Source organism: Astyanax mexicanus, chromosome 1, assembly GCF_023375975.1.
Source record: "Astyanax mexicanus isolate ESR-SI-001 chromosome 1, AstMex3_surface, whole genome shotgun sequence".
Classification (NCBI taxonomy): Eukaryota; Metazoa; Chordata; class Actinopteri; order Characiformes; family Acestrorhamphidae; genus Astyanax; species Astyanax mexicanus.
In genome coordinates this window covers 105270196-105285398 of record NC_064408.1, presented here as the reverse complement: position 1 = coordinate 105285398, position 15203 = coordinate 105270196, and the positions used below count along the sequence as shown (strand labels likewise).

The 15203-nt window shown below is 35.1% G+C and overlaps 1 protein-coding gene across 2 annotated transcripts in view; it reads right to left on the bottom strand.

Annotated features, from left to right (window-relative positions):
* Nucleotides 1-15203, bottom strand: part of tmx3b (thioredoxin related transmembrane protein 3b) — a 97461-nt gene that overhangs the window by 65618 nt on the left and 16640 nt on the right. For both annotated transcript variants that reach the window (XR_007424043.1, XM_022662389.2), the window contains exons 6-9: nucleotides 13271-13351; nucleotides 12614-12713; nucleotides 2751-2828; nucleotides 738-804 (exon numbers count right to left, since the gene is read on the bottom strand). Coding sequence is in view for 1 of the 2 variants with exons in the window: in XM_022662389.2 (XP_022518110.1) it covers nucleotides 738-804; nucleotides 2751-2828; nucleotides 12614-12713; nucleotides 13271-13351 (326 nt within the window). In the remaining variant the exon portion in view is untranslated. The remainder of the gene's footprint in view (nucleotides 1-737; nucleotides 805-2750; nucleotides 2829-12613; nucleotides 12714-13270; nucleotides 13352-15203) is intronic.

The following is a 15203-nucleotide window of genomic DNA, read 5'->3' as shown; positions in this document are numbered from 1 at the left end:
ATGAGAAATTTTTTTCCCGGCCGTGGGGCTGCTTGAGCCTGACGTTAAGTATAGTTTAAGGGTTAACTTTATCTAACATTTTGTCTTTCGAGGTTTAGAGCTGTAAAATTGACTGTGGGGAAAGGCAGCAGGTAGGCGTTCTCTACTGCAGTGCTGTTAGCCAATTAGAAGCGATATGTTTGCATGTATAAATATTCATGAGCAAGAGCCGAAACCTTTTTTTTTTTTTCAGAGACCAGTAATTTAGTCAAATAAATTAGGGTTATAAAGAAATACCAGAGCACTTATTTTTTCACAAAAAAAAAAAAAAAAAAAAACGCTCACATGGCATCATTCATACTAGAGACCACAACCAGACATTTTAAAATGAATGAAAAAACAATGGAATGAGACCTTTAAATTTACTGGATATTGTATAATTTCAGGTTATTCATTCGAGCTGAAGTGGTTGAATGGCAGGGAACAGGGAAGAAATTTGGGGTGTTCTAAAACTTTTGTCCAGTTGTGTGTGTGTGTGTGTGTGTGTGTGTGTGAGAGAGAGAGAGAAAGACATTATCAGTCCACCAACTGCAATTTTTGAGCTACATATGCATCTGCCAAGGTTTTTTTTTTTTTTTTTTCAGACAGGGGGTTGTACTGCCAGGTCCACCCCAGGTTGTAATGAAACATTCAGCTCACTTATCTGACTCTGACTTTCCTTAAGATTGCTTCTATATTCTTTCAGACTCATCACTCACCATCATAAGTGAAGTAGCTGCCGTCCTTGAAGACAACTACTGAGGGCAGTTCAGGAAAAGTCACAGACTGCAAAGTAGAAAAAAGGAAAGAGTGAGCAAGAAAGAGACAGATTTGTCAGATGAATACCTTCATAGATTTTTCCATTTCAGTGACCTGAACTTGCAGACAGCATTTTGTGAAATACGGTTGATTTCATAACAGGAGAAATCTCTCTAGAGATTGCTAGGGCACAAATTTAGCTAAACTAAACTTGCTAAAGACTTACAAAAGTGGGGTTTTGACATTAAACATTAAAATGAACCATTAGGACAGCTATTACTCTTTATAGATAAAAGTAAATAATATTCGTGTCTTACACACAAACATAAGCAATAACAGCAAAGTTCTGGGTCTATACAGCTCTGGAAAAAATAAAAGACCACTTAAAAGTTTTCCAATATGAATAACCTCTGGAATGTAGGTTCAAGAGGAAGATGGATGATCACAAGCAATCAAATCAAGCACCAGGAGTGGCATAAAGTTATTCAAAAGCAGTGTGTAAGACTGGTGGAGGAGAACATGCCAAGAAGCATGAAAACTGTTTTAAAACCAGGGTTATTCCACCAAATATTGATTTCTGAACTCTTAAAACTTTATGAATATGAACTTGTTTTCTTTGCATTATTTGAGATCTGAAAGCTCTGCATCTTTTTTGGTATTTCAGCCATTTCTCATTTACTGCAAATAAATGTTCTAAATGATAGTATTTTTATTTGGAATTTGGGAAAAATATAGTTTGTAGTTTATATAATAAAACAAAACATTTAATTTTATTCAAACATAAACCTATAATAAATAACAAAATCAGAGAAACTGATTCAGAAACTGAAGGGGTCTCTAGGATTGAGATTTTGTGCTTGTGGGCTTCCCCTACAGTTGTAGAGTGTAATAAATGTTTCAGCCGGATTAATTTCTCTTTCTCGTTTTCTGGCTTTCACAGACATATTCGGTCTCTTTCCAGCTTCTGCCAGATTGTCTGTATGTTAGTTTGTAAAGAATGGACCAGTAGTCCTTGTAGAACTGTTAGAACTAAAGGTTGGAAAGCAGGTTGCAGTTCTCGCGAGTGTTGGTCGCGGCCGCCTCGGAAAAATTACAGAGTCTGGTTTGAGCTCAGAGGAGCTCCAGCACAGACACGAGAGCACCGCTGTTCCTCCTATTACACCTCAATGCAGCGCTGCAGTGAGTTTCAAGATGTAATTTTACTTCTTTAAAAAGATCAAAAATCAAGGAAATCCTACCTAGTGCTGCTTTAAAAATCAATTCAGAATTGAAAATATAATGTTAGGAAAACTTTACTTGAAGTTTATAGATCTTGCATTCCTAGTAAATTTGTAAGCATAAATCTGTCTTTTAAAAATGGTTTTGTAACATTTTCTAGTTGGTTATGTTCTTGAATCTAGAAAGGCCTTCTAAACTCACTCCTGCTTGCCCACTTCTTAACTATATTGATTAGAACATCTGACCTCTTTCACACAAATTACCTCTTTAATTCACACTGCAAGAAGATCACACTCTTACTGCACACATCTGTTTAATGGTTTTCTTTATGCTGTTTATGAATTAGAGGAGGAGATCACATTTAAGATCAAATTTACTAAAGAAAAATTTGAGAACATATTTTTATATAATTATACATTTAAAACTAAGCTGAAATTGATTAAAATATTACTTTAGCTGTAAATCAGTTCTGAGTCAGAATCTTTCCAATAAAGTATTATCACAAAATGAAAGAAAAATAGCTTCTCTGAGGTGTTTATCATAAAACTTTTTTAGGAGCAACAACTTTAAGGAGACTTAATGTAATGTGTCCTAAATTTCAATCAACTTGGGACTCCTCTTAATGATTATGAATAACTTTCACTCTCAGGTGTAAAAGTAGCCTGTAATTTAGGTCACTCTTAAGTTTTCTGAGAAACTTTGAGAAATCTCCCCTACGCCTGACACACTTTAATGAACTCGGACTCAGAACTTACCTCCGGTAAGACGTCTTCAGAGGCCGAGAAAAAGTAGGTGTAAACAATGAGCTCGGAGGCCACGTCGATGTACTTCTCCTGAAACCATAGGAAAGAACAGAGAGTTACAATGTAACATTCCACACTAGGCCTGTCAGGATAACAACATTTTCAGGACGACATATTATCCCAGAAATTATTAACAATAAGCGATAATATTGTAATTTTAAAGCGCCACTACAGACACTGTGGGTTCTGAGAAAACTGCACTAAATATTAAACAAAAAGTAACAACATGTAGATTAAAGTAACATTTACACTAATTGAACTAATTGAAAAGATATAACACAAAGGCACTTGCAGATTCCTTTTTCTGAACATATATGTATATGCTGTAAAACACACATTAGATTTATGTAATTAACATTATATAATCAAAGACACAGATGGCTTAGCAGGCCAGAGCTCTTGCTATAATTTTTTTTTTTTATGTAACTTTAATATTCAGCTGGATGAACTGAGCTGGATGGTTGTGCTTTGAATGAGGTTTAAATCTTAGGTTAGTAGTATTGCCAGCTTTAGTTGCCACTATTGTGAAACAAAGTCGACATACTGGCTCATTCACTTTGATGGGTTCTCCGCGCTCATTTGGCTCAAAACCAAAATACTCTCACACCGGAGCCGTGGATCGGAGTACTCTAAACCTTTTAAATGTTTTCTAAAGCCGTTTAGTTTTAAGAAAGTCATATTAGCGTTGAGAAAGTCATATTATCTTTGAGAATGTCATATTAGCTTTGAATACGTTCGCAAGCTAACACATCTCCAGTGTGTGTGTGGAGGTTCCGTCACTGCTGCATAAAAACTGCGTGCACTACACCGATTTCCTAACCGATAGATGGGTTGTCTGACAGATTCGTAGAGAGTCGGCGAGAGAGTAGAACAGCGCGACTTGCTCTCTCCTGTAAACAAACTCACACGAAAACCCAATGGCCGTTATCGACGCCGGCAAAAATGATTGTGATTAAAAAAATTATCATACGATAAGTCAGTATTATAGTTATCGACAGGTCTATTCCACACTGTTCCAAACACTTCTATACTAACCCTGCTTGAAGCCAGTAGTGAAAACTGCCAGCACAACAACCAGACAGAAATAAGAAGCTTAAAAACAACAACACTTGAAAACTGTTTATCTGAAAGGTAAATGAGCATGGTGCTAATGGTTGGCCATTCCTAGGGTTCATTGATTGTGATTGTGCATTTTGGTGTATGCTCCAAGACTTTGAAATAGTCTGCCGCCCGCTATTTGCCAAGCTACCTCTGTTTTATAACAGTGCTTTAGAACAGTGAGTGATTGGGGTGTTTTAGTGGACAATTTATCCTATATTTCTTGTTATGCATTTTAGCTTATTTGTATTTCAGAATTTTTTATTTATCGTATCTGTGTTTTATGTTGGGCTACTTATTTTAATGTTAGTTACGTGATTTCTTTTACCTGTGTTTTGGTTGTATTCATGTATTCATGTGTAGTCATTAGACTTTTATGTACAGGAGTGTCAGTGTAGGCTGTGTAAAGAGTGCTTTATAACAAAAGCTTACTTACTTAAGATTAATACTCTAATAAGCACACTACAGTCATACTGCTTGTTAGACTCCATTCAAACTAAATATAAAAGAGTAAACTGGATTTTTCTACATATGCAGTTAGTGTTGCAGAAAAAGAAAGAAAGAAAGATTTATTTAAGCGGAACCTAAACAAAATGCTGGTATTTTTGGCTGGATTCTACCTGACAACAGAATGAGAGAGAACCAAACAAATCATTCAGACATGGACACAGAGGTGAATGATCAAAAGGACAGACAAGCAGAGACAGACAGACATTTTTCAGTTTTTGACAGTATGTGAATCTGTCAGCTGTTCTTTTCATTGTGTCCAAAATTCCTGATGAATGGTCCAAGAGAAATGCTCCAAAATTACACATATAAATAAAATATTTTACACTGACTTTGAAGGTAGAAGGATTGTTCTCTTTTTCTTTAAATTTGCTTAAAATGACAATATACATTAGATATCCCTCATGCCATGGGACAGAACTAGTATAGTGTCCCATGACTTTTGTCATATCCCATTAAACCTGTGGGATATGTGTGTGGGATCTCCTGCATCGGATGTGAATGTATCAGGCACTCACTATCAGGTGTCATTTGAACTACAGTAATTCATGTCACCTTATTATGAGTGCACTGGCTAGCGTCGCTCTCAAGAGAACACCTCAAAACTTACACAGGTTTTTCCTGATTTACAAACTGCTTTTCTAAGGCATGTTAGTGTATGAGGTATGCCCTATAAATAATGTTTAAAAAAATACAAGTTTTGTTCTAGTTGAGTTAACTCTGGTTAGTTAGTAGTTATTTTATAAATCACATTTGCAGTACCAAACAGTACGAACTGTATGAATTTCACTGCATGTTGAAATACATGGATTGTTTTCTTTTTTTTATATATTATATATTCATGGATACAGGAGCATTTCTCTTTATCTTTCAATTTCAATTATCTTTCAATTTGAATACAATGTAAATAACAATGGCCAGATTCCCATTATGCTAAAAAGAGCAACAACTTTTTGTTGTTTAAACAAAAGTAACAGAACAGAATCACCATACAGACAATATTGTGGTGGTGTGGGTTGGTCGGTAAAAAAGGTGCCTTGTTTAAATAGCAGAATTTTAAGAGAAAGATGCACAGTAGGGGTGTGCCATATCGTATCGTACGCGATAATATCGCCAACTTTTTTTTAATATCGTGAACGATATTATACCCTGTAATATCGTGCCGTATCACTCACCCCTAATTATCACATCAGGGTGTGACTTTTTCACTGTTTTTAGCAAAAGGAAAACTCACACTGTTCTTCTTTCCCATTATATATCTACTAGAGACAGATTATATCTGTCCCTTATCATTTATTTTACTTTAAACCTGGATATATGGAGAAATTAGGAGTTTAGTATTGGTATCACGACATTCTGGATCATTGACTTCTGTTGCAATCTGATGAAAATTCTTGTATTTTTTAATATCTCACTTAGATATTCTGATATTCTGATATTGTATGCAATATTAAAAATTTTATTTTTATTTTGTTGCAGTAGGGTATTCTTGAAATATTTATGTTTAAATTGAATGTTTTGTCATATCGCCAAGAATATCGATATCGCAAAAATACCACAAAATATTGTGATATTATTTTAGGGCCATATCGCCCACCTCTAATACACAGCTAAGAATACCACAACCCCCTCATCTCAACAATCAATTGTCTTGTGGGGACAGCTATATAAGAGTGAAGGATTGACCTGTACATTTGGGGGTGAGCTGCTGGGTGTTAGCAGACCCCCTAATGTAATAAGCTTTGCAGGCATAAACTTTATTCCCTATTTTAGGGCAACTAGTTTTGAAGATCTATTCTTGCTCCTATTTTAAAAAGTATACACAGACACCACCTTATCACAAATATAGAATGAATTTTTTTTTTTTTTTTACTGTATTAAAAACGTTTTGCTAATTTGTTTAATTAACTTTTCAACACATACTTTCAATACAGCGCTTGTCTGTAAGCAATAACCCAGCTTATTTCCACCTTAAAGCAGGAAGGGAGGAAAACAGTCATCATTTTGCAGCTTTTTAAGATCCTGAATCACAGCAGCAGCAGCCGCACATCACCGTGCATATGATTCTCTCTGCAGGGTCTGAGGCGATTACTCTGCTAGTTTCGCATCAGCATCACTTTATGGCCAATTCTTCACTATGGGTTTGAAATGTCCCATGACGGGGCTCTGCAAACATCAACTCGCTCCACTTCATTTAGGACTGTTGGCGGTGAGGCCTTGGCAAGGGTAGGTTTATGATGCAATCAATAGTGCAGCTTTTCTCTCAGTGCCGCTTTTCAGCAGCGGCTTTCAGACGGGATGGACGGACATCTCATTGAAGAGTCTGACAGGTCGGCCCGAGGAAAAGATTCCACTCATCTATTCTGACATCTTTTGTGGTTATTTAAAAAAAGAAAAGTCTGTGAACCTGCCCCGACACCCGTAGTATGGCTATGTGTCTGGAGATGACCGTCACATCATCAGCAATCACATTTAAACCCTGCACAAAGAAGCCAGAAGTCAATGCAATGATGCCACCTTATGTTAACTGTAAACTGGGAAATAATAGCAGTCTTGTACGTTTACTGCATGCAATCCCGCCCTGCTTACAACAGAAGAGATGGATCCAGCAGAAAATGAGCTGAACTCTGCAGCAGACACATCATTTACATTTACACATGCTGAAACCAGCTGATGTAATAAGGATTATCTGACACATTCTGTTGGAGATCTTCATTAGTCGTCACCTGTTTCAATTCAGCTTGCCTGCTGTTCATGCAAGGCTGCAATTACAGCAATAAACAATGCTAAAACGCTCAAAACGCCTCTTTCTTGTGACACTTTTTGAAGTTCTGCACTGTGTGGGATAAATTAACTTTACAGCAGTTGAATTACATGACTTTTGATATTACTAGGGCTGCAGCTATAGATTATTTTAGTAATCAAGCAAACTACTGAAAAATAGTTTCGATTAATCGAGTAATCGGTTACAACATATTTGCTTGCCTAAAAAGCAATTAAAAATACACAAGAGAAAAATATCAATTTACGTTTACATTTTTTATTTACGCTTTACACTACTCAGATCTAATTAACTGACATAACTATGACTAAATGACATAATAGACAGTATTAATAATAATCAGCGCTCCACAGGGGTGTCGTTACGTTATTAATGTACACTGATTGTAATCTCACTAATTTGTTATAAGTTAAATTTAACTGCATTTTAAAACGAATTAAATGATTCCTCAAGGCACAAAAAAAAAATCGATAATTTTTTTAAATCGAGTAACGCGAGTAATCGTTTCACCCGTAGATATTACTTTTTGAGAGGTTGCCGTTTTTTTCACATTACTCAGCATCAACCCTACGTCATTAGGAGGGTGTCACTGGGAATCAGCAATCAGCTATACATGCGCATGAATTATATTAGATTAGACGGTCACTTTACAAAAACCTAGCCATAATCTTCTACAACACATGTAATGACAGGTTCACACTACATGATTTTGGGCATTTTTTTTTTTTGTCGCCAACAGTTTTCATTGATCACCAACAAAAACTCTGTTTGTAGGCAAATCAGGGATCACTCGGTGCTCGCACAGTCGAGTAGTGTGAACTACTGAAAGACGCTTGTCGTTCCGTCGTTGACTGTTTGCAGACGCCTCGCAAATATTCAACATGCTTAATATCTGACTCAGTTGACGACTAGGAGTCAGAAGCAGTGGCTACACACAGCCAATGGGATCACAGATAGAGAGAACCATGGGTCCAAAACACACTAGAGCTGTTTATGGAGAGTCTGACCACCCTACCATTCCCCCTGTTATATCATGAAATGACTGTTGAACCCTAGAGGGAGCCCGAAAATGAATCCATGATTGGGTAAAATGGAGCCAACAGCTAAAACTTTTAATTAAAAATAATTATGAACTATTTGTTCTGAGTATTTCTTTCATTTAAGAAAGTAGAATAATGTATTTTACTAAAAAAGCAAAGCAATTTGCCTGTAGTTTATATGTAGTTTACACTTTAAAGACACTAGCTACTGCCACTGTGAGCTGATTGGTTGGAGAGCTGATCCTGGAGATACAGGTAGAGCATGTTCAAAACACACAAAAAAAATCATTTCTGCGGTACTGAAACATTTGATACAGTTCTGTGTTGAGGACGTAAATACATATTTCAGTATAAAAACGATCAGACATTTATAAACTCAGATTTTGCTCAATTGCTTCATATGAACCCGTTCTCACTGTAAGTGCGTATTTTTCTCTATAGAGTATAGACATTCTCTGGCATGGTATCGCTAGTTCTCATGTATTTAGTTTTGGTGTGTTTTTTGTGATGAAACATGTTTCTGGAGAGCTGTGAGGTGAGTCTGCGATTTCCCACTATAAGAAATCATGTCATTTGTGACCTTGTGTCACAAATGCAGTGTGAAAGTCTCAACAACAGGAGGACTCGCAATTACAGCACAAACAGTCTATAGTGTGAACAGCCCAATGACTGGCGATTTTAAAAAGTCGTGTAGTTTGAACAAATTTAAAAGTCGTGTAGTGTGAACCTGGCATTACACATTTAGATCCCAAACCCCTGTAGTGGGGTTAGAAGGGCTTGTTTCCTGGAGAAACTTTCTGTGATTAAGCAGAACTTTTTGGTACATTCTGCAGCAGTCTAAAAATGGAACTAAAGCACAGTGCAAATTGCTGTTAAATGATTTAGTTTAACAACTATGCAAATTCGGGTCATGTCCTAAAATCTCTTTCTGAGACATCACATCTATTATAGATAACACCAGTCTAAAAACATTGCTCATCATTTGTGCTGCGTTGGCTTCAAAATGGCACAGTATGCTTGGACCCCAATGATTGCCACTTCTAATGTCATTTTAAGAGCATAGAAATCAAGGTATGCTAAATCAATGTTTATCTAAATGTAAACTGGTTGTTTTGGGTGTGTACAAATGTTGTTAAAAAGCAAATAAAATATCCCACACCCTGTGTAGTCTAATTTTTATATCTTACACCCCATAAGCAGTCTATTTTCATGCCTTGTGCCTGCGCTGTTAAAATAGCAAATGTAGTTATGATTATATTTATCTATGTTATGGTGGTCTAAAATGAGGTGTGTTTAGTTCAACAGTCAGACGTTCATTGTTATCTTGGCAAAATAGGTATGCATGTTCATCATGCTATAGTAATAAGTATTCTGTGGCTTTGAATGACTGATCTCAGGTCTATATGATTCTTGAACAGAACAAAAAAAAAAGAAAGTTTAACAGCATCCCAAAAGATAAAGCTCTGTCTGTGATTCATTATTCAGACGCTACATCAGAGCTGAATCACAGCAGCATGTGGGAGATTTCAACAGCTTCAGGAGTTTCTGGTAATTACCTCACAGAAACCTCTCAGCTCAGGGCAGCCCAAGTACCCCTAGTGTGTACGAGTATCAATCTTTCAAAAAGGTGTTGAGTGAATCGAGTATTCTTGTAATTTGAGTTACTCTTCCCTGCTAGGAAAAGGACACCCTCAGGATGTTTTTCTCCTAACAGCTCGAGTTGATAGGCCGTCTACCGCCAACAGCTGTCAAACGCTGCATTTATGGCAAAGCAATTTCTTCACTACAATTTTCTAGTAGCACAGAATTCACAATGAAAATCTACCCCAGGTCCCTGTAGTTTTGGGTTTATTTTTATGATTCTTTTTGTGATTCATTCGGGGGGAAAAGTATATTTAAATATCCACTGCAAAAAAAAAAAAAAAAAAAAAACACTGCAAACCAGAGTAGGAGTACCTTAACACTTTTACATTGGATAGAAGAATGGGTAATGGATATGACTATTTCAACTGCACTCAAAGAATAGAGACCAACTATGTATTTCATAATATCATAAAATATATAATTACTGTTATTTAAAACTATTTAAAACTATTTTATAGTTAAATATATTTTGAATAGTTTAATATTGTGTGTGAGGGCTAAGCTTTTCCAGTTTGAACTTCTTATTAATAATATTATAAAATGTTATTTGTATGGCAACACAATGTATAATTTGTTCACAACAATCAGTTAATCAGTCAATAAAAATAACTAAGTATTAATTGTTCTTGTTTTGTCATTAAAAAAAGCTATGGTCACTATAGTGGTCACAGATTCCCAGATTTTTTAGTATTAATATTAGCAATGCTAAAAGGACCATCTGAATGTATAAATGATTCCTAACCTGATTAAACAGTTCTTGTCAAAGATGAAACAAAATCATTAGCACTGTTTCAGTAGCACTAAATTACTTAGATAAAATATATGATACTCATATAATAATTACTAAGATAAATAATAAAATAGTTTTCTTTTTTTGTTATGAATGGTACAACACATTCAGTTCAACTTAGAACTCTGCTTGCTTAGGGGTACTTGCTCAAGGGCTTCATGTAGCATCCTAAAAACACTTCATGGATATTTATATGCTTCTTCTCACATGCACATATTCCAAATATTCACTTATTTATCAGTGTTAAAAGTAATGCAGTGCACTGTTAAGACTAACATCACACACAGCACAGAATTTAGATACTGTACATTAGCTATTAATACCCTGATAATGTTCTTCCCTACAAAGAACAGACAGGCCAAATATAATACTAAAAGTGTGAAATAATATCATATGTAATAATACTATTAACATATATTTTTTATAAATGATGTATATAAACAAAAAAAACAACAAAAACAAAAAAAGAAAACATACCGGAATAGTAGTGAAATTCTGTATTTGATTCTATCTAGGTTGCTAGGTAAACCTTTTGTATAATATATTTTTGTATATTTTTTATATTTGCACTAAATATCCTGCAATTTAATATTATTAATAATAATTAAACTTATATTTATTTTGTTGTTGTACCAGATTCTTAAAATTAATAAAATATTGTACAGTTTCTTGTCATCTATCAAGAATATTGTTATTGTAAAAAACATCCTAATATATAGTGATATAATTTTAGGACTATATTGCTCACCGCTAAGGGAGTGTCATATCGTATCATGTGCAATAATATTGCCAACATTTTTGAAAATTGTGAATGATATTATACCCTGAAATATCATTCCATTTCAGCACCCACTCCTAATTATCACATTTGGGTACTACTATTTTTTTTTTTTTTTAAACTATATTTAGCAAAATAAAAATTCACACTGTTCTCATCTACTAGTGACAGATTACATCTGTCCAGTATCATTTATTTTACTTTATATATATCCTGGGTATACAGAGATATCTGGAGTTTATTATTAGTATTATTACATTCTGGATCATTAACTTCTGTTACAAATATGGTAAAATTCCAGTATTTTTTTAATATCTCTCTAAGGGGTGTGCCATATCATATTATATCATATATCATATACAATAATACAATTACATTTTTCTTTTGTTGCAGTAGTGTATTCTTGAAAGTTTTCTTTTTTTTTTTTATTCGGTGTTTTGTCATATCGCCAAGAGTATCGATTTCACAAAAATACCAAAAAATATTGTGATATTATTTTAGGGGCATATCGCCCACCCCTACTCACGGATATATAGAATACAATGTAAGAGCTAATTTAATTCTTTATACTCACTATTTAGTTAAAATAATGTGTGTAGTGGGTTTGCAAATAAAATCAGCAAAATCAAAAGAACTCAAAATGAGTGGAAACTACTGTTTTAATAGGCTTTTACGATTACCGTGCTGACCCTAGAGATCAGAGCTATCATCATGCTAAAATCCATGTTATTGACACGTCCTGCATTTATGCTGATGTAAATCGTGGGCTCAGGTGGCGATATTGAGCCACGGTGTAAATCTATGAGCTATGAGGCGGCTATGAGAAAGCGCCTCAGGAAGGCGTAGTCTCCACTAGCATCTAACTCATGCATAATTCATCAACATACAGAGCAGGGAAGGCTTGGGATGAGCAGACTGTTAACTCTGCATGTGTGCTTTAATGCAAAGAATAAAACGCATGTCACGGGAACAGGACTGATCCATAGGAACATATGATGGACAGTCGCATGTACATTTCTTCACATGGTAAATGGTGTAAAAGAATCCACTGAATATATTACATGCTGCGATGCATAATGCGCCGAGTTCAGTCAGGGAGGAGATGGGAAATGTTTTCACTGTCAGTGTTTTTTGCCAGCTGCAGCTACAACCCACTGAAGGCTCCGGAAGGCTTACCTTGAGCGGAGACTCTCCCCCTACGTACACGAACAACACGTCGTGCCTCTTCAGGACATGCTCAAACATCTGTTTGCTTGGGAGGGATCGCACCGCGGGCCTACATTCCACCAACATGCACACAAACAAACACAACACTCATTTTTCACATCAGCCGGGGAGAGGCGGCATGTTTACGACAAAATAAATACAAGCTACTTCCAGATGACAGACTTGTAGATTCAGATTCAACTGCCAAACCCTCGTGGCTTTCTAATGACTTGTGTGCACGCTGTCTGATTGGTAATTGCACCATCCTACAGAGAGTCCATGCAGCTTTAGTGGCACCTAGTGGCCATAAGTGAGGATTTACAGCAAATCCTTTAAACCTTAAACAAAGAGTTTTAAAGCCTACTTCAGATCCTAAGCCAGGCTGATTGAGAGGTTAACAACTACTACACTTAGCATCAGTCAGAAAATGATACACTGTATGAACTAAAGGGAAAAAAAAGACAGAAAACTAAACACATTGATACTACTAATAATGTTATTCTATCCTGAGTAACAGGAAACTCAATATCATCATCAAGTATGGAGCTTAAATCTTGTATATTCTGATAAAAGTGTTGATAAAAGCATATACAAAAATGTTCTGGATGAAGAGGGGATGTCTCTCACCCTGCCACTCGGTTAGCAAACTCAATGATGTCATCCTTGGTCCTGGGACCCTTGTAATTATAGGCTAGCTCCCCTTTTAGCCTGAGAGGAGGAGAGAAAGAGCAAAACAGAGGATCACAGAAAGAGGGGGAGAGAAAAATGTTATACAAGTTATAATTCAAGTCACAGTAATAAACACGATGAATGGGAATGGAATGAATACAGCTTTTGGATGTATTTAGTAACACAAAGTGTAAAAGTGTACATTCAAGACATTAAGCTATAATTAAGGCTATACAGCTGTCTGAATGTCAGACTCCATTTTTCTTTACATACAGACCACTTCAGTTTCTGAATCAGTTTCTCTGTTTTTGCTATTTATAGGTATATGTTTGAGTAAAATGAACATTGTTGGTTTATTCTATAAACTATAGACACCATTTCTCCCAAATTCCAAATAAAAATATTGTAATTTAGAGCATTTATTTGCCATAAATGAGAAATGGCTGAAATAACAAAAAAAGATGCAGAGCTTTCAGACCTCAAATAATGCAAAGAAAACAAGTTTATATTCATAAAGTTTTAAGAGTTCAGAAATCAATATTTGGTGGAATAACCTTGGTTTTTAATCACAGTTTTTTTTTTTATGAATCTTGGCATGTTCTCCTTCACCAGTCTAACACACTGCTTTTGGATAACTTTATGCCACTCCTGGCGTAAAAATTCAAGCAGTTCAGCTTGGTTTGATGGCTTATGATCATCCATCTTCCTCTTGATGATATTCCAGAGATTTTCAATTTAGTAAAATCAAAAACTCATCATTTTTAAGTGTCTTTTATTTTTCCAGAGCTGTAGTTGAATATTGACTTCAGGAGAATATACTGTTGTTGATACTGAAGAGCAGCACATCACCTCCAGACTAGCTTAGTTCATTTCTTTTGTGAAATGTACTCACACATAAGAAAGGAAAAAAACATAATTAATTAAAATGAACACAAAATAACATGTCTCAAATTTAAACAAACTAATTTACTGACTGGAAAGGTATAGGCTGAAGCTTTAGCTTATTTTGCCCACCCATTTCATTTAGCTAATATACAATATTATGTTATAAAATATAGAGACATGAACAGCTCACAAATTGCATACAGAAAATATAATTTCTTAATCAATCAATCATTGTTTTCAGCTTATTTTAAAACATTTGTTTTTAATCTGCTGGCTACTATTTGCAAAAACTAAAACTGAGATGTTTTATCATTTAATTTGCTTACTTCTGTATGATGATACTGTTCTTGTGAGTAATGCAAACGTATGATTAAAAATTACAACAATCAATTCAACCATATATTTGCGTTTTTTCCTTGATCCAGTGTACCATGACTTTCAAATTATAAACTAAATCAAAGTATTCAAATCACAAACCTACCATATGCAGGCAATCAGCAAAAAGTACCAATCTAATGCTTCAGTGAATACAATGTATTACTCATTTGTTTTAACGCTTTGAAGGATTCATGCTTAGTAAGCATTGCCAAGAACAGAAGATCTCTGTAATCCACAAGAAAGAAAAAAATAAATAAATAACAATAAAAATAAATCTAATTAAATTCTGTTTTGTTTGTGTAAGTCTGCTGATTTTAATAAGTCATTGCACATGTACATATATTTAAAAATATAATGTTCTCTTCTCTGCAAGCCTGGCTCTGATGTGTTTTTGTTGATCATCTTGCTCCCCCTTGAGGTGAAAATGCTACATTGGCTGCAAAGTAATGAAAAATGAAGCTACCATTTGTAAACAGCCAAAACTGACTGTCATAAAGGTTGAAATAAGCATTTTCACTTACAGGCTGTGGAATATTTAATCAACTACATAATGAAACTAGATTTTAACACATACGTGTTATGTGGTTGTTTAATAAAAAAAGCTTAAACAGCTTTTACACTGAGGGTG